At 36.2% G+C, this 19071-nt stretch overlaps 1 protein-coding gene and 1 long non-coding RNA gene across 4 annotated transcripts in view; one reads left to right on the top strand and one right to left on the bottom strand.

Annotated features, from left to right (window-relative positions):
• Positions 1 to 7323, bottom strand: part of suclg2 (succinate-CoA ligase GDP-forming subunit beta) — a 125308-nt gene extending 117985 nt beyond the window's left edge. Inside the window, exon 1 of the mRNA XM_058790905.1 lies at positions 7164 to 7323. Within this exon, the coding sequence (XP_058646888.1) occupies positions 7164 to 7247 (84 nt within the window). The 5' untranslated portion in view covers positions 7248 to 7323. The remainder of the gene's footprint in view (positions 1 to 7163) is intronic.
• On the top strand, positions 7273 to 17383 carry LOC131549086 (uncharacterized). 3 transcript variants are annotated; one of them, XR_009273330.1, is made up of 5 exons: positions 7273 to 7339; positions 8059 to 8188; positions 11036 to 11106; positions 11243 to 11359; positions 16932 to 17383. It is a non-coding gene; the product is annotated as an uncharacterized LOC131549086 (long non-coding RNA). The 3 variants fall into 3 exon arrangements; XR_009273328.1 differs by lacking the exon at positions 16932 to 17383 and adding an exon at positions 15104 to 15268; XR_009273329.1 differs by lacking the exon at positions 16932 to 17383 and adding an exon at positions 15104 to 15268 and having other exon boundaries at positions 7332 to 7430.
• The last annotated feature ends 1688 nt before the right edge of the window (positions 17384 to 19071 follow it).

The following is a 19071-nucleotide window of genomic DNA, read 5'->3' as shown; positions in this document are numbered from 1 at the left end:
AATACAGATAAATACATTTAGACCACTTAACTTAATGACTGCTATCAGGATGTGAAGAGACTTTCAACCAGAATAACAAAAAATGTTTCTAATGACAATCACCTATGGCACCTTTAATTTATACAGTGAAGACTATGCAGTGTTATTTTACATTTGATTATTCAGTTTCTATACCTGAACACTGTTAGACTTACCTGAAGGATATAAAGCACTGTTTATTTCATTTGTATAATTTTTCTATTATACTTATCTATGTTTGTAATTTGCTTATTTTCCATGCTGATTTATTCACCTACAAAATCACCCCAATCATTGAATTTTTTTTTCCAAATAGAGCTGTTCAAGTCATCTGGTGGTTTTTTTTTTTTTCCATATCGCAATATATATCGCAGAAAATAAAAATATCACAATGGGAGTTTTTTTTCCAATATCGTGCAGCCCTAATCCACGGGAACACAAACCAATCGGATAAATATCTAGATAGACTTTCAAAGTTTTTCACAACTGTCATTGGCACAGCAGTTACGGTATAACAACTTTTAATTTGCTCTAACACTAAATACCGCCTCATCACAATCATCATTACAGAAAAATTATCCCAAATGGACCGGAATAAAAGTCCCACAGGAGCATTCAAAAGAGGCACCTCTCCTTCAAAAGACTGCCAACAGAACTCTAAATGATTGCCGCCTTCCTAAATTATTGAAAAAGCCTAAACAGCCCTCATGAGCAACAGAAATGGCTATTAACCTTGGCGAAACGATATTCAAATCCGGTTACAGCAAACTTGCTCTACTGTATCCCTGGCGGCCAGGAAATGTAAATGTGTTCTCGCTGTGGACAGATGGGAGAGACGCCTGCTGTTTGAAGTTCTTGCACCAGAGGAGTCGCACCCTCCCACCCCTCGTTTAAAATATTCAGCACGCAGCCTCATCCAGCAGACTCCCCTGGTCCTGTTTCGACACTCCAGTCGAGCTTTTCAAGCTGCTGCAGCGCTGTGAGGCGAATTAGCTTTGACGTCCTCAATCTTTGCGTAAAGATTTTTCACCGCCCTAAAGAACGAACGCAGCAACAAATGTTCCTTTAAGTTTGGAGATGCGGCCGTGGGTTGTGCTGGGGAAAACAGCTCTGAGATTATCTCTAGGTCCAGACAGGAATTTCTGAGGCGGTGTTGGCGTTATCGGCCATCGCCTGTCTAAAATCCATCTCTTTTTTTTGGGCATTGTCATTGACAAGCCATCTCTAATTTTCGAGCTGTCATAAAAGATGGGAGTGAATTGCCGTGATACATACCTGCCAGACACGGCTCCTGTGTTCCACTACAGCGGACTGGCAGCTGGCTAATCACTGCCTCTTATCTCAGTGGTAAAAATCCAAAATAACAGATTCTGTAAAACCTCAGGCACTCAGTTGGGGGGGCTTGAGTGTGCAGTTTTGTGCATTATGAATAAGGGCTGGGTATTGATACACATTTCCCAATTCATTCTGATTCTGATTGACTAGTTGACCAAATTCGGAATAATTTGGGTATACAGTATTCCATGTCTACTAACTTTGATTACCAATGAAAAGTATGTAAAAGTAATTGGGTCATTCCGTGTCAAATCAACCCAATTTCAAAAACTTTTTCTGAAGATATACACTATACATATACGTGTATAGTGATGAAGGCCAAAATATTAAATGTCATCAATGTATATTTGCTGAGTAATCCACTGTTTTGTAGAGAGAGGTCAAAATGACAATTTTCACCTGAGATTCAGAGCCAAATTACAAGGGGGTAAAAATGCCTTCAGAAATATAACAGCATCATTATTCATTATGTTATTTTTACACAGAGATTAGTTAGTCTGTTAGTAAAATCTGTTGACTTTAGCTATCTTTGTTGCATTATGTGCAATGGTGACCGTTCAAACATGGGGAAAAGGCACTTTACAAGTTTTTTTCTCCAAAGTTTGCGTGGCTGTAACTCAGGAGGTATTAAAGATATCTTAATGCTGTTTTAGATGTTGGGTCTTAACAAACTTTCCTTTTGGCAACTTCATTTGTAAGGCTCTATATCAGTTCAGTTCCAGAGACACTGCAATTTCAGTATGGCTCCAGTAGTGAATTGTTCAATTGTACACATTTTCAGTGGTCAAAAACCAAATGTGGGTAATTTTGCATACAGATGATACTTCTTTTAAAGAGAAATGTCTAAAGAACAAATAATGTTGAAACTAGAAATGTATATTCTTTTCCTCTATCAATCAATTGCATAGGAAATACCTTTTTGAGTGCCATAAATATTCTTTTTCTAAAGTTTGTGTGCCTGCAACTCTGCAATATTAAAGTTATCTTATTATGATTTTAGATTCTGGTTTCTATTAAACTTTTCTTTCGGAAATATTAATGTTTAAGCCGCTAAATGGTTTAATTCCAGACAAGCATGCAAACTTTGGCGCTGAATCTCAGGTGAAAATTGTCATTTTGACCACCCTCTACAAAACAGTGGATTACTCAGTAAATATACATCGATGAGATTTGATATTTTTGGCTTTATTCTTCATTTAGGTATTTCTTTCAACAACAACAACCAAAAATATTAGTAAAATCAAAAATTTGAGCCGGGGACCTCTGGTTGAGTTGACACGGATTGCATGTATTGTATAAAAGTATTATTTGATTATTATTTATTAATACTATAAAATATTACTATATAATCTAGTAGTGTAATCAGATTCATGAACAAATGAACAATTAACCGGTTCCTTCTATTGAATAAAGCACAAAGCTAAACCAGTCTGATTCGAAAATGAAATACTCTTTTGGGCAAGTAAACACTAATAATTAGTGTTAAGATTATTAAAAACCCTTCAGTGAAAGAGTACAAACAAGCTTTAAATGGGTCTTACCCTTGAAAGATTCATTGAGTTTGTTTGTCAGTCTTTTTGAACAATTTGTTAAAAGGACCAGCCCAAAAGAGTTGTTTGTTTTTGTATCAGACTGGTTGAGCTGTGTGAGTCATTAAAAAAAAATAATAAAAAAAATAAAAATGGTTCATGAGAGTCATTTGTTCGTGAATTAATGTTCATGAACTAGTGCATAGTTATGCTGTTTGTTACTGTATGCTGTCTGTGAGGAAACCTCAAAAGAAACATTTTCTTGTAATTATTTTGCAGCACATATTCATTATTTTTTTTCTAATAACATCCAAATCTGATTGCAAACTGTACTGTATATTTGCTGACACTGAAAAGCGGTAACACTAGCATAGAGTAAAAGATAGATCCTGGGATTTCAGCAATCGATTTTGTGATTGTTAAAGCGAAGATCACGATTAATCAGAAAATGGATATTTTGGTAACACTTTAGAATAGGGAACACTTATTCACTATTAACTATGACTTTTCCCTCAATAAATTACTAATTTTCTGCTTATTAATAGTTAGTAAGGTAGTTGTTAAGTCTAGGTATTGGGTTGGATTAGGAATGTAGAATAAGGCATTAATATGTGCTTAATTACAACTAATAAATGGCAAATAGTCTAGTAATATGCATGCTAATAAGCAACTAGTTAACCCTTTAACGCGTACGATCACACCGGTGTGATTAGAACATTCAATGAGTCACGTCATCAACTGCTGAAATTCAAATCTGCTTTCTGGCGCGGAGCCAGATCAGACGTGCGAGCGCTTGTAATATTATCACTTATTCAGTGTTTTCAACCATATAATGCTTATTTTAGATTTCAGACATTTAAATACACATAAGTACTAGCAAAGCCATACATTTATAGTTTGTAAAATATGCGCTGATGTCTATGGAAGCAGCAATAATGATCCTTATATAATCTGACGACGTTTTTATTGATATCATATACAGATTGTGTAGATAACTTTAAAGTTTATTCTGCTCTTCTCCCAGTTTACTGGAGACTTACTTTAACGTGTTTCGGGAGGGGAGGATGAATTTACGTGTTGTAAATCCCACAGCTGGATTCAGCGCGAGCAAACATGGCGGCGCCCATCACCCGGTATAGATCAACTAACACGATCATTATAAACGTGTTTAAACAACCAAACTCATTTACTTGCATATATTTCAGAATCGGAATATCAGATATTTAATAATATAGCGAGTATGTTTGTGAATATTAATAATAAAAAAAGGAAAAACGAAATAAAAGCAATCCATACAGCGCTATTACGGCTGCGGTATGTCACATGACAAGCCTGACGCGTCGCCATGGAAACAATAAGGCTATAAGTTCTAAAATAACGGTCGCCTAAAAAAACTCACGCCGGGGGCTCAGATAGAATATTTTAAACTCACGTGTGAAAGGGTTAAGATAACCTAAAATAAAGTGTTACCGATATTTTTACCCAGCACTAGTGCAAACGACAAAGTATGCAGTCACTGATTAATAAAAACAGCTCATTGATCGTTGTCAGGAACTGGCTGACAGCCAGACTCCTAAGGAGATGGTGAAACATGGATTTGATCCAAACATGAGAAGTCCAAACTGAGAGAAAAATGGAAAAAGCTGCTCTAATCTGCATCTTATTAATAACTGCATCAAATGTTGATATAAGTGCTTTTAAAATTTAACACTGACCCTCATACACAATCTGTAGGTCCTTATCTTTACAAATAGCTGATATAAACCTATGCATTAAAATCTATTACCATACAAATGTCACTTCTCTCTGATACCAAACAAGACTTAAGTAAGTCATTTCATTAAAAATAATATAACTGCACTTGGCACTATGTACTTTCTCATTAGAGCAGGACCTCTCTCAGATGGATGAGGCTTGTGCCCTGTTTCAGCGGGTTGCATCTCATTATACGACAGAAATGAAAATATATGCTAGCTAAGCACTCTGCATGCACTACTAAACCACATCTTATGGCAGCAGAGTGGACTGCACAGAGTAATGAAGTGATGCCTTATATACGCTAAATTGCTGTTGATCCAATGTCATTTTCTAGCACAGAACCTCTCTATATAACTTTGAAACTCCAGCTAAGGGACAAAATAATAATATTAAGGTCAAAAAAGTACCAGATATTAGAAACTGGGTGCATTTAATGATTTAGTCATTTAATTAAAAATGAATTTAAACTGAAAAGCAGACTTTCATGATGACATCAATGCTGCATTCTGGGAGCTGAATCAATAAATCGACTGAATCAAGTTGCAAAATCAGGTCAGTCTGTGCGTACTAAAGTCGCTGGAAAGATGCTTAGGCAGAACGTCCAACGTTTAAAGTCCTTGTTCTGTGTACAAACCGGAGTAAAGATTTATGAGATGCCGTGCCTTTTGTGTGAAGCAATTTCAGAATAAAATTGTTTTAAGATGATATTGATGTCTGAAGGAAGCAGACGCGACATCTGTGGTGTTCAAAGGGGTTTATTGTGAAGCCAATAACGCGTAAACAGAATTTTGCTATTAAATTACGGCTGCTGTTATTATCAGATGCCTGTAGATTGGTGATATTTTAGTATGAACGCATTACAATTTGATAATTTAAGTTCGGATCAACTAAATCATTTCTAGGGCCCTGTGAAACAGCTCTTTACAGGTAAAAAATATTTGTGCATGCCTTATTCCACTGATTCCAATGTAGTTTTAAGCCAAAAATATCCATTCTTAAAGTGAAAATTCATTAAAAATTAAAAATTTGCTAAAAACATAACCTCAATCCATCCAAGCTGAAGATGAGTTTGTTTCTTTACCAAAGAACATGTGTAGAAATTTAGCATTACATCACTTGCTCACCAACAGATCCTCTGCAGTGAATGGGTGCCGTCAGAATGAGATTTTAAAAAGCTTATAAAAACGTCACAACATCCAGATGTGATGTTTTCAAAATGTCTTTGATGGAAAACAAACTCATCTACATCTTTTTACATCTACATTTTGGGTGAACTGTTCCTTTAAAGACGGCAAGCCTCTGTCCTCTGACAACCAACACATTTGTTTTATGTGCCAACAGCCACTGAACTATTTAGGGATATCAGTCAGGATTAAAACAGAATGGAAGGCACAGCTCAGATCTATTCAATGACCTACTTGAAACTTTTCCTCCGAGTTTTGTTCTATAATGTCAAAATATAGCCTCCGACTTTCCATAAGTCTGAATTTCCATTGAAACCGCACTGTTGATCTACTTTGTCCTGTTGTCCTGGTTTACGGTTTATATGTGCACAAGAATCTTTCAGTATGCACGTCAATTGACACCCAAAATAAAGAAACATTAAAAATTTCTTCATGTTCCAAGACCAAAAGAGGAACACAAGACAACTGGCCAAAGATACGTATATTGCAGAAAATGCACAAATTATGACAGCAGGGACATCTGCGTATACCTAAGATAAATATTTTAAAAATGACCTTTAAACCTTTGCTGAAGACTGACAGCAAATTGCTATTGGACAACTCAGCAGAAAAAGTTTCATCACTGACGGGTCAAAGGCTGGACGTGATTCTGGCCTATTGCTCACTGACTGAATGAATAGAGGACAAACCTGAAGGTGAAACGATAATTTCTAGCCTTATGAAAAAAAGAGCAAAAAAGCCCTTAAAACACTCAAACATTATTAAAAAGTATCACCTTTAGGAATCAGTATATAGCAGAACACACAAGCTAATGTTTAAACTATTATTATCTTATGAGACTCAACTTCTTGGTTAGAATCTTTAGAACAACATTTTCAGACTAGAAAATTTTTAATAGAGCCTTTAGAAGAAAAAAAAGGTATTTAAAATTTGAAAATCTAGAACGAAATTATTATCTTTAGAACTAGAACAGAAACTTTTAAACAGAACCTCTGTCTAAATTAAATGAAAATCATCTATCTGCATTTGCATGAACATATTTATATGCAGTTATCCAACACCTTGTATACAGTTTGAACAGTAAATTAATAATTCTGCAAAGCAGCACAGATACCGTCTGTGTGTCATTCTATTAAAGCATATGTTCAAATCGCTAGTTAAATGAACAAGCAACGCCAGGTTAAATGATTATTTGAACATGTATTCATAATATGCAGAATAAATCAACATTATCAGGCGTTGGAAGCAGACAGACAGCAGCTGCGTCACGCAACACTACGTTCTTCTGCTGGTCACAACACGCACTGGAGGAGAAACATACAGATCTGCGATCCGTTACCTGGTTTCGGCTCACAAGCAGTTGTTTAGTGCTCGCTGCTCGGAGTCCTCTCACAGCCGCCTGACATGCCATGGATGCCGCCATGTTGAACCGGAAGTAAGTCCTGTAGCGAGGACACGTGTCTGAGGAGTGATAGTGAGCGTTGGCTGACTTTTGCAGTGTTGAATTACAAACCTGTAAGTGAACCAAAGAACAGGATTGGACTGTTTACACTGCAACATTATCCCTAGCCGATAGGACGAAAGTTCGTTTGCACACAAATATCTGGTTGTATACAAATCTATGAATCTACATACTATGCTGTATGAACGTATTCTGAAAGTTGAATTGTATGCCCTAATATAATAAAATGTATTATAATAGTAAAATGCATAACCTCCCATAAAAGGGCAGCCTATAAAAATCGGTCATTAATGCTAAAATTAATAAAATAATATTTTTCTGTTTATCCTAGTTTGTCATAATTTTTGCTAATTATCGCAAAAATACTTTTTCTTTTCTGTTATTGCCAAAAGTCAATAATTTGCTAATTGCAAGTCTACAATAATTTACATTATTGTTATGGATGAAATTTTGAATAGCTGTTGAACAATGGAACGTTTTCTTAATATAATAAATTGTATTTAAAAAAAAAAAAAAAACCATACAAATCTATTTTGCTTGGTATATTATTGCCAAAAGTGTGCTCTTTCGTTTTTTTTTTTTATTTTTATTAATTTATTATAAACATAAAGATAGATCTAGATATATTTGCTTTTTATTTACGTAATCTTGAGTACCTTTGAATACTATTCAGTCTTGTGTCTTTTTGTGTGTTTAGGGTATTTACATGCTATTTAATGCTGAATGGTTTCATCATGTCAGCACTAATCAAATGATCTTTCAAACAATACAGCAGATAAAGAAGATCAACACAAAAGCAGGATCATTTTGTGGATGCCATGATGTTTGATGGGTTGGATCGGCTGCATATCAGGTTCCCAAACTTGGTGGCGTGTTTCTTTAGCGTTGATCAAAGGGAGGAGGTTTGATTCTCTCTCACACATACACAGAACCTATCTATCTTTTCTCACTCTCTTCTCAACTCTCTAAAAAGCACTCATTACTCTCTGACATTGTGAAAGGGCAGGAAGGGCAAAATGATCATAAAAAGCTGTGATTATGACAGAGAGACATTTGCTTCAAACTGATGTGTGTCAGCAGAAACCCATTCAGAGAGGATGATGAACCACTCCTGGAGAACATGCGAGCATCTCTCTCCTTCCCTCATTTTTTTTTCACAATACGGTCACAAACAAGCTTCTGCCCCTTCAATACATTCAAACCAAAACATGCAGATCAGCACATATTGACATTTTGCAATGGCAGAAGAGCCTCTATTGCATTTTTTATTCTGTTATATGTTTATTTGAACCCAGCCTTGTTGGAAAAACGTGCCTGAGGTGACATTTATGCAAACACATTAGGTTGCTTCTTGCACGTTTCGCGACACTTTTAAAATGTCCACTGAATGATGCTAAAAGTTTTATCCGAAACAGATTAACGTGAATCTTGCAGTGTTTTATTACACTGGTTGTTGTAAATATCATGGCAGTTAAATATCCGGTAAATGCCGCAAAAAGGTGAATTCTGTATCACATTTAAAAATAACGTGCCACCTACACTAAACCTTACCCTAAACATAACCAATAGCATTAGCATGAGATAAAGAAATGTGAAATTTTAGCTCGCTTGTATAAGTTTTTGACCTTTTTTTTACTTGTGTTTTACTAGACTCATACTCGAGTGTTTCACATCGCAAATGCCATACTATACCAGGTGGGCTACCGAGCAAGTTTACTACACCAGAAAAGCAGTACATATGCAGCTGGTTATGTGATGCATAAATCTAAATGTATTAGTTTATAAATGTTAAAACAGTTTTAGCATCACAAAATGGAATTGAGAAAGAAAACCTATATTAAAGAATATGCCTATATTTTTAGCATCATTTTTGTGAAAAGGTATGAACGTTGTTGGTGTTTCAGCTGGAAAATGCAGGGAATTATATGTATAAGTGGGTATGTTTTTGTATTTTCTCAAAGATTCAGGTATAGGCGCGTTTTTCCAATGAGCTTCGGTTGATTTATTTCACAAATTACCTGGATTTATTTATTTTATTTTATTTATTTATTTATTTATTTGTGCTGGCCTATTCTTTCCAGCTAGTTTTTAATGGAAGAAATCCATATTTTCATTGTGAGGTGTATTCTTTTCTTCTCACCTTTTCTAAATCCAGCCGTCGTCCACAAACAAAACTTGCACACTATGCACAATATTCCCAATCTGTCGACCAAGCTGTCTTTTTGAGGGAGGATGTTTGTTTCATGGTATAAGAGCTCTGTATTATGGTAATGAAGCTGACCTGAACTTAGATGTTTAATAAAGGACGAGGATTCTCCTCAGCCCACCGAACAAAGCTTTTTGCTTCTCATACCACATTGATATGCGGCGCTTATTCAAACATTTATGCTGGGGTCACATTTTCCACAGAAGCATTTTGTATTTAAATTTGAAAGTGTTTCGACTGCAAACTTTTCCAATACAGCGGTCGGACCTCATGAATGCCATTTATTGTTTCAGGCTATCGTTCCCGATCTTGTGCCGTTGTTAGACTGAGGTATTGCACCACAGTTCCTGTTTCAAATATTTCTCCAGTCTTTTTCATGTTTCAAAAGCCATCCAAGAATCTTCCAGCTTCTTTCTTTCTGTAGAGAATGTATTTCATGCCAAACTTCCCTAGAGATGTGAAAACCCCAGATGTTGCGCTGCAGTGATAACACCTCCTTTGCTTTCAATGCTGTGAGCAGGGTGCAAGAGCTTGTGAATTCGTTCATAAGTAGTAGATTCTGCTTTCATTTCTTCTCAGTTCCTCCTCGGCTGGGCCTAAGAGCGTCAGATATCCAAAGCCAATGCCTGCCTGAGGACGGTGGGGCCCGTTCCATCCTTTCTTATGCAAGCAGCCCAGTTGGAGGCCGTGAAGCTTTCCTGCGTGAGCTTTAGATCTCAATGCTGCTTCTCTGTATGATCAATGTGTTTAACCCCTGCGCGCAGGTAGCTTTATGGATCCGCACTGCGAAAGCGAAAACATCTGGCCCCGTCATTGGACATCGGTGTGACTCTAGGACAGCTAGGATCTATCGGCCTCATTAGCTAAAGGAGAAAGAGGGAAAGAGCGAGGGACGCCTAATTTCCCTTTCTTTCACAGTCTGGTTCTCCAAACACCAAAGCCCTCAAGCACGCTAAGCCTCTTACCTCTCTCCGTCTCTCTCTTTTTCTTCCTCAAACCAGTTCTGAAGTCTTTTCTGCTCCCCTTCACCCTAACCCACTTTAAAAGCTATTCTCCTCCAGCTCAATGCAAATAAGGCCATTTCATTTTACTATGCTGGCAGTACGTCTCCCACTAAAAGGAATGGGAAGCGGTGGCACACTCCATCTGTGCGCGGGATGTGGTACCTTTTAATGCCGTGGCGATTTTTCTTTTAGAGTATTACCACACTGAGCACTGAGGGCTGTGAATATTTCTGAGGTACTGCTAGTATATAAAATGTAGTTATATTCTGCAAATGGCCTTGAGTTCACATTCAATTTCATCACCAGTTTGTGTGGCTTTAGACGGTCGTAAGAAAGCCTTTTTTTTTTACCAGTGAAAAAGTGTGACACACTTGAGGAGAGAGACCCCACCACATGATTGTAAAGCACTTTGGGTGTATTGCAATACACAATAAAGCGCTATATAAATGCCTCATTCATATACATAGATGCCTCATTAGCAACTGTTTCTATGGGCTGCGATACGTAAGGATCTATGTATATATACATCTATGTTCCAGAGCCGTTGACGTGTCACACGCCGGATGTTGTGGATGAGCTCAGGAGAGTTGGACATTGAGGTTTATCAGAGGTAAAAAATTATATAAATGCTGATCAGTTTCTCGCACAAACCGATTGTTTCGTGTCTTAGGACATCAGTGTATCGTCACGAGCTGCAAGGTTTAATTTGAATTTGTCTGTGCATGTTTTGTTTTTTTCTCTCAAAGATTCTGTGCCCATTGACTGCCATTATATGACTGACAGACTGCAACGGTTTGAGTTAAAAACCTTCGTTTGTGTTCTACTGAAGAAACAAAGTCACCTACATCTTGGATGTCCTGGGGGTAAGCAGATAAACATCAAATTTTCATTTTGGGGTGAACTATCCCTTTAACTAGTTTCTTATCAGCATGCATATTACTAGTATATTGGCTGTTTATTAGTATTTATAGGCACATATTTATGTCTTATTCTGTATGACCATGTTCTAGATCCCTTAACCCATTACCTAAACTTAACAACTACCTTACTAACTATTAATAAGCAGCAAATTAGGAGTTTAATGAGGGAAAACTCTTAATTAATAATGAATATGTGTTCCCTATTCTGAAGTGTTACCATGATTTTTGAAATTGTACATATTTTTTATTAATATGATATTAATTGTAATCCATTTTAAATGCTATACATTTTACTCAGATAAGGGTAAATTATGGGCAAAATGATGACATACTGTGATAGACTACATTTATGAATGATTAGTGAACATTTATTAATTTAAACGTGTATCAAGCATATACAAGATTTATTAACATATCCTTGGTGTGCAAATCTGAGCACCTGAAATAATATCAAATAATGAGCACACTGAATGTGTCATGAATTCATCATGCTTTAGAAATTAATAATTTATGCAGCTCATGAGAAAAATGCAGAGCCACTAAGAGGACTTGATATTTAAAAAAAAAAAATAGTTAAAATTAAATATATATTTAATTGCTTTTGCATTCACTAACAAAACTTTTGGTTTCTCTTGCAAAAGTGTCTGGTTTTCCTAATAAAAACTTTGCATTTGCTTGCAAAACCTTTTGTGTTTTCTCAAAGAAAAATGATTTTTAGAAACGAGTATAAGCTTGCAAATCCACCCATAAACCCAAGCGTCAGTGGGATGTAAACAGATCGTATGCCTCTAAAATTCTGCACCAGTTCACTAAACAGTTCTGAGCTGCTTTAGACAATGTTAAGAGTATTGCATTCCTCACCTGACTTTAAATCTGATCAAGTGATCTGATCACAGAAAACGCAGGTTTAAATGGGGCCCTTGCCAACAGACATTTTGATCAGTATTTTCGTTGACACGATCAACACTGATTTGAGATTCCAAGCATGGATAAAAGTCCTTTCATACCTCTGCCTCTGAGTGACAGAAGATGTACATTCCGAGAGGACAAAAAGAATATGAGCCACTGATGTTGAATGCATTGACAATGTCACAACATCATTAATCTCCAGTGCCAGATCTTTGAGAAGTGCACGCTAAATCACTCTCATTGCCACCAGGGCATTGATTTCAAACTCATGTTCAGCCACTAGATGTGATTTAATATGGCAGTGTACACGTATGCAAGAGTAGCGTGCATTTATATTCAACACCGATGGTTCAACCAGCTGCATAGCCGTATTATAGCCCTGCCAATCCATGAAAACAAATTCAAGCTTTACCATGGCAGAACTGCTAAACACATATCCACATGAGAATTCAAAAGGCATAGTGTGCAGAATGGGTATATTGCTTTTTGTTGATGTGACTCAGACGTGCTGCTCCACATCCAATTTCTCGTATCCATTTAGTCTTGCATAGCCTTTTGACTAAAAAAAAGAAAGTATGGGTCAAATTCAAAAAAGGAATTTTCAAGCATCAATTTTTTTTTTTTTTTTTAATGTGCATTAGAATGTGTCCTGTTTAATATTATTTTTCAGAGCAAAAAAAAAAAAGACTATCATACAGTTTGACAGTGATTTACAAAAGATATCCACTAAAATGTCATTCAGTGTAACAGTTTTTATATAAAAGAAAAATCATGTTAGGCTTGTCAGGCATTTTTAGAACAAGAATCATTAGATGACATTAAAAATAATTAAAACTATTTATTTTAAATATGAAAACCATGGTAATTTAGGATTCTCCGGTGAATAAAAAGTGCAGTGGATGGCATTTATTTAAAATGGAAATCTTTTGTAACATTATAAATGTCTTTACTGGCACGTTTGTTGAATTTAATTCAACCTTGTTGAATAAAAGTAATAATTTCTTTCTTCCAAAAAAAAAAAAAAAAAAAAAGCTTACTTATCCCAAACTTTTGAATGGTAATGATTTAATAATTAAATGGCTTTTTATGAGTAATGTAGCCATGGTCACACTTTTCAAAACTTAATTGCTTGATGTTTGAATCAATTGTATGGTGTCAACATCTCTGTAGCTGCAGTAAACACAATCATTTCATTCACTGAAACAATATTCAAATCATAGACTTCAAAGCTGCTACAGAGCAAATCACCTGCTGGCTTGATACATTCCACTGTATTCAAGCACAAAAGAAGGCTTAGAAGTGCATATGAGGGATCCAATAATATGAAACTCATGCGCAAGCCTCGCACACGTACCTGCCTTTATCTTCAAGTGACAGGTCACACTTTAAAATTCTGCCCCTTTCTCCTCTCCTCAACAAAGCATCCCTCTTTCCATCTTTCCCTTACCTGTTATAGTTCACTATCCATTTAGCAGCAGCACATCAGCATGTGACAGTGAATGAACATCTTTGATTTTTTGTAGCACCCAGAAGCATTGGTTTAATTCAAACACTGATCTTGAATCTTAAAGGGGAAGAGGAGTATCTGGGGATGTTGTTTACTCAAGGCCCCTGTGCTGTATACATGCATAAACATGACGAGGGGCTAAAAACTCCCACTCATGCCTCAGGTTCTTAGCTTTATCATTAGAATAATTACTATCATGCATGTACTCCTCGGGCAGAGAGAAATAATACTTTGACCGCAATATTTGAAGGATTGAGGAAAAACCTCAATAAAGATATATAAAAGCAGTCAAATTGTGAGATCAAAAACAGAGATAAAATTTAACATTGCCACATGCAGGGAGACACAAGGTCATGTGACCTTCACAGGTGGTAGCTATATACATGAAGGAATTGTCACCAAAATGATCAGATCACCTGATGGGTTTAAAACCAGGTGTAAGGTTATACAGTGGGTACGGAAAGTATTCAGACCCCCTTAAATTTTTCACTCTTTGTTATATTGCAGCCATTTGCTAAAATCATTTAAATTAATTTTTTTTCCTCATTAGTGTACACACAGCACCCCATATTGACAGAAAAACACAGAATTGTTGACATTTTTGCAGATTTATTAAAAAAGCAAAATTGAAATATCACATGGTCCTAAGTATTCAGACCCTTTGCTCAGTATTTAGTAGAAGCACCCTTTTGATCTAATACAGCCATGAGTCTTTACAGCCATTCAAGAACAGTCACGGAGTTGTTGTGAAGCCACTCCTTCGTTATTTTAGCTGTGTGCTTAAGGTCATTGTCTTGTTGGAAGGTAAACCTTCGGCCCAGTCTGAGGTCCTGAGCACTCTGGAGAAGGTTTTCGTCCATAATGTGTATGTGCGTGTGTGTGTGTGTGTGTGTTGATTTTCCTTTTGACCCATAAACCATTGTAAGAGTGAGAACAAAAGTTTTTTTAAATATTACTGAGCAGTAAAACTAAAGTGTTTTTAAAAAAAATCTAAATAGTCTTTTATATAATATTATAATAATAAATTAGGCCCAACTACCCAATATTTTTTCTTCATCTCTTCAGTTCTTTTTTCTTCTTTATGAATTTTTATTTCAGAAATATGTTATACAAGATGTGTATTCAAGTCATTGCGGTTTGTCTTTTATTTTTGTATATTTAAATAAATTAATATAAATGAACGTCACATCATTGACCCAAATGAATAATCTTTTGTTTTCTTTCTATGTTCTTCCTGTCTTTTGCCTTCACCTTGCTTAAATGAGGAACAGGTGCTTGAGGAACAGACTGCACATTGAGGAAAAGAACATTGAGAAAATCATATGTTTCAAAAACAGATGTGGCTCTGGCTATTGAGTAGAACCTGCTGCTTCAGTGTTTGAGAATGAAGCAAAAGAGCATGATTATTTATGATTGTACATCTCAAAGTAACTTAATGGCTGGTGTGGCATTGGTGGTGGTGGTGGGGGGTCGCTTATTTATAATGGCATGGAGTTCCCAGGCTCAGCATGCTGACAAAGTGGGCAGTAGTGCAGGTTGGCATGGATGAAAGATATGAGAGACCCATTAACCTTGTTATGTCGCTATGAGCCGAGGAACCTTTTTCAGTATCTTAAGCTCTCATCACTTACGGGCCCTCGGGGGACCTGCAACTAATTAACCTTGTGGAGACAGGCTCTGTTGTAGTGGGCTGAGGAGAGAATATTAAGAAACCTTTCAGAAGGCCATTAGCAATGAGATTAACATATCCAACTTTCAAGTGGATTTTTGACACAAAACCAATATTTGTTCGAACACACACCACAAGTGATCCTCCTTCTCTGAATTCAAAGTGACACAATGGTTTTTGAGAAAAGCAGCACTCACGGGGGCAGCTGTTTGGGAAGTCTGTATTTATTTTTTGTAGCATATCCATACCTGGAGTATATATATATATATATATATACATTTTCATGTCACTAAAAAAACTTATTTTAACTACACCCCTACATTTCTGATCAGGAAATATTCATGTGTTCCTCTCTCATAGCTACATGATGGGTGGATAGGTTCCATGATAGGTTTCAGTGTGTTCATCTGAAAATAACTTAAGGTAACTTTAAGGAATGTCACTACCAAGCAACTTTGTTTCTGCAATTAAGCACATAATCTTTGTATATTTGTTCCCCTTTATTTCAGCTTAAAATTAAATATTTTAGCCTAGACACCAATGTGTGATTATTTCTTTTTAAGTGATGAATTTCTGAAAGCAGTGTTAAATATTTGAATATATTAAAAATGTGAAGGCTTGCTAGTTAATGAATAAAACTGTGGATCTTGTGATGATTGCTCTCCATAAATCCTGATAACAGACTGAAAGCAGAGGGAATAAAAGCTATTTTGTCCAGTAAAAGTTGCTGCCTATAATGTTTGTGAGAACTTTAACAAACCAAATTTTTGGTTTTAGACATGGTATCAGGGTTTATTTTAGTGTCCTGGTTACACATTGTATGTTCTTAGAGTGGTAATAACAGTAAATTATGCATAATAACATGCAACTAACCCTAAAGAAAACCCAAATCTATACCCCTATAGTACATCATGTTATACTACTCAGTTCTTGAATATATAATTACACTGTACCAAGGACACATTAAAATAAAGTGTAAGACCATGTTTTTTGTTTGTTTGTTTTGATATCTAGCAATGTAATTATGTATTATGTGTTACTTTTTTGAAAATGGTAAATGGTGATATCATGGTCTTTGAAATGTGCATCGGTAATACAGAGTATTATATAGTTAACTATAAATACAACTGGATTGTGTATATATTTATTTATATGTAATGGAAATATGTCTTATATTTGTATGTACTTTTTCATTCTAATACTGTTAATTATACAGTAAATACGATTTTTTTTTGTTTTTGTTTAATCAAGAGTCTGAGTTAACTCAGTAAATTGCTTCAATATGATGAGAATAAGATGAATGGTGGTGGGTAACAAATCTTTTTTAAGGGACGGCTGTGGCATTGTGTGAAGGTTGGGCAGAGGGGTGGCAGGATGGAGCATGTTCACAGACCTTCTGGGGCTCATGCATAATGCTCTTTGTGTTTAAGGCACAGGTTGGCCAGGCGGAGGAGAGCGGCGGAAAGATGGAGGTGATGGCAGGGGCGACTCTTCCAGAATCTCAAGCAGCTTCCACTTCCCCCTCCCTCTCTTTTTGGAAACGGCCAAGTTCGTAAATGTACCCTGTTTTATGTGGCAGCAGAACAGAGGCGAACGAACGTCTCCCCTGGGTGCTATTTTAGCTCATGTTCATTTCGCTGTCTTTTCCCTCCGCTCACTGTTGTCGAGTCTGATGCATTAACTCGCAATCTTCTGAAAGCAAGGCTGAAAAAATGACTGTTTTGACACAATCGTAATAGTCATTTTCACGCAAGATTACATTCTCTGCGTATCGTGAGTAGCTGTGTCAAAAGAGCGGACTATAAAATAGGAAAACTAATAAATCGGGGTACGATTCAGCAAATTCTAATTCACTTGTGCTCATCTAGACCCAAAAACAATTATATTCTAATTACGGTTTTGTAAAGTACATTTTTCGCAATGATTATATAGAGCCAGGACAGACGGAAATAAGGAAATTCATGTGCTGCAATAATTCTGAAATTCATCATCAGTTTCTGGCATGTATAATGGACTATAAAATATTCTTAAAACATAATTATAGTATTTTATTATATAATGCCATGCAGGCCATTAGCCCATGCTCCTACATTTATAGCCACATGAATAATTAAATATCAGCCCTTTTATCCCAGCTGAAGTTGTTTTTCCCCGGCGTGCAGATTACACTAGATTTCAACAAAAGGACCCAAACAGAAGCTAGGTTGATCTTATATGTCTAGATCTCATGCAAATGGCCTAAACTGAATCTTATGCAAGGGATGCAGTTAACAGACAGGCCTACAGGTGCACCCCGGGCTGAGAGCTCCTATCACGGGCAGAGAGATCGGACATACCCAGGGCTGTGTTGTGAAGGACTCATCTTTGGAGGTAAGTATCAAGCACTGCAGCCCAGCCATGACCCACGAATGCGTGATGAGCATTCTTCAAGAAGAGTGGCGGAAGATAAATTAAAGGAATAGGAGACTATGCAGTCCATGATGTAAATCAGAGGCCATTAGGAATTCATTAAACACTCTCCAGAATATAGACCTGAAATATGACTCCATGCATGAGAGGGTATTAAAAGAAAGTTCATGGGTAGTATAAAAGATAGCAGTGGGTAAAAGGTCGAGCTGTTAAGCTAAATTAGAGGGATAGACGGAAAGATGGATGGCTGCATAGATGTGAAGGAATCAAGTTAAAGAGTAAATGCTGTCAGTATTCAGTATACTGGATTCCTGAGCAATCGTATTGGTAAATAATTCATTCAAACTATTTGGTTAAATTTTTGAATAAGTAATTAGGCTGCTTTGTGACCACTATAAAGGTATTTTCTATATGTGTGTAGTATGAATGTAATCCAGACACACTATTTTTACCATGTTGTCATCGTCATGTGACCTACCAGCATACACTGAAAAAACAAACTTTGAGGTATAGTAAAATATGCTAGATTTATTGTCATAATTTTTACATTGTATTATTACAATTCACTGAGAACTAGAATTTCTAAGTAAAACTTTAAATAAATACACAATTAATTCATGTATAAAATGAACTGTGTGGGAATAGTAAATTGTATTATACATTTTCTGATATTATTTAACTGTTTTAAAGTCATTGCACATAAACCTAAAAATACTGAGTAAATTTTAATCTAAAATGTTAGCACATTCGCATCCACGTGACTGAATCACATGCCCGCATTTTGGATCCAAGACAGACGGTTGCGATTGCCACACGTGCGGTTGGGATTATCACATGTGGATGCAAAGTTATTGTGTACGGTAAATTATTGCCTTTTTTTGTAGTAATTTATGACAATGTATAGGTCCATGAGAATTTTAAAAGTCCGATTGACTTTGTTGTGTAACTCTAGTAATGTTAACTCGAGGTTACATTAACCTAGGCCTGCATTTTCCAGTGCAGTCCATGAATCAATAGTCTCATACAGAAGTCAGTTTAAAACCAAAGAAATTTGTGTTAGTCAGTGAATTATGTTAAAACACGCTGATTTGAAAATTTGCATTAGGAAAAGTTCAGACATAATTTGCCACCTCCCTCATTTAAATGCGATCAGGTTACACT

Source organism: Onychostoma macrolepis, chromosome 11, assembly GCF_012432095.1.
Source record: "Onychostoma macrolepis isolate SWU-2019 chromosome 11, ASM1243209v1, whole genome shotgun sequence".
NCBI classification, from domain to species: Eukaryota; Metazoa; Chordata; class Actinopteri; order Cypriniformes; family Cyprinidae; genus Onychostoma; species Onychostoma macrolepis.
Note: the sequence above shows the minus strand (reverse complement) of the source record. Positions and strands in the feature narration are given on the sequence as shown.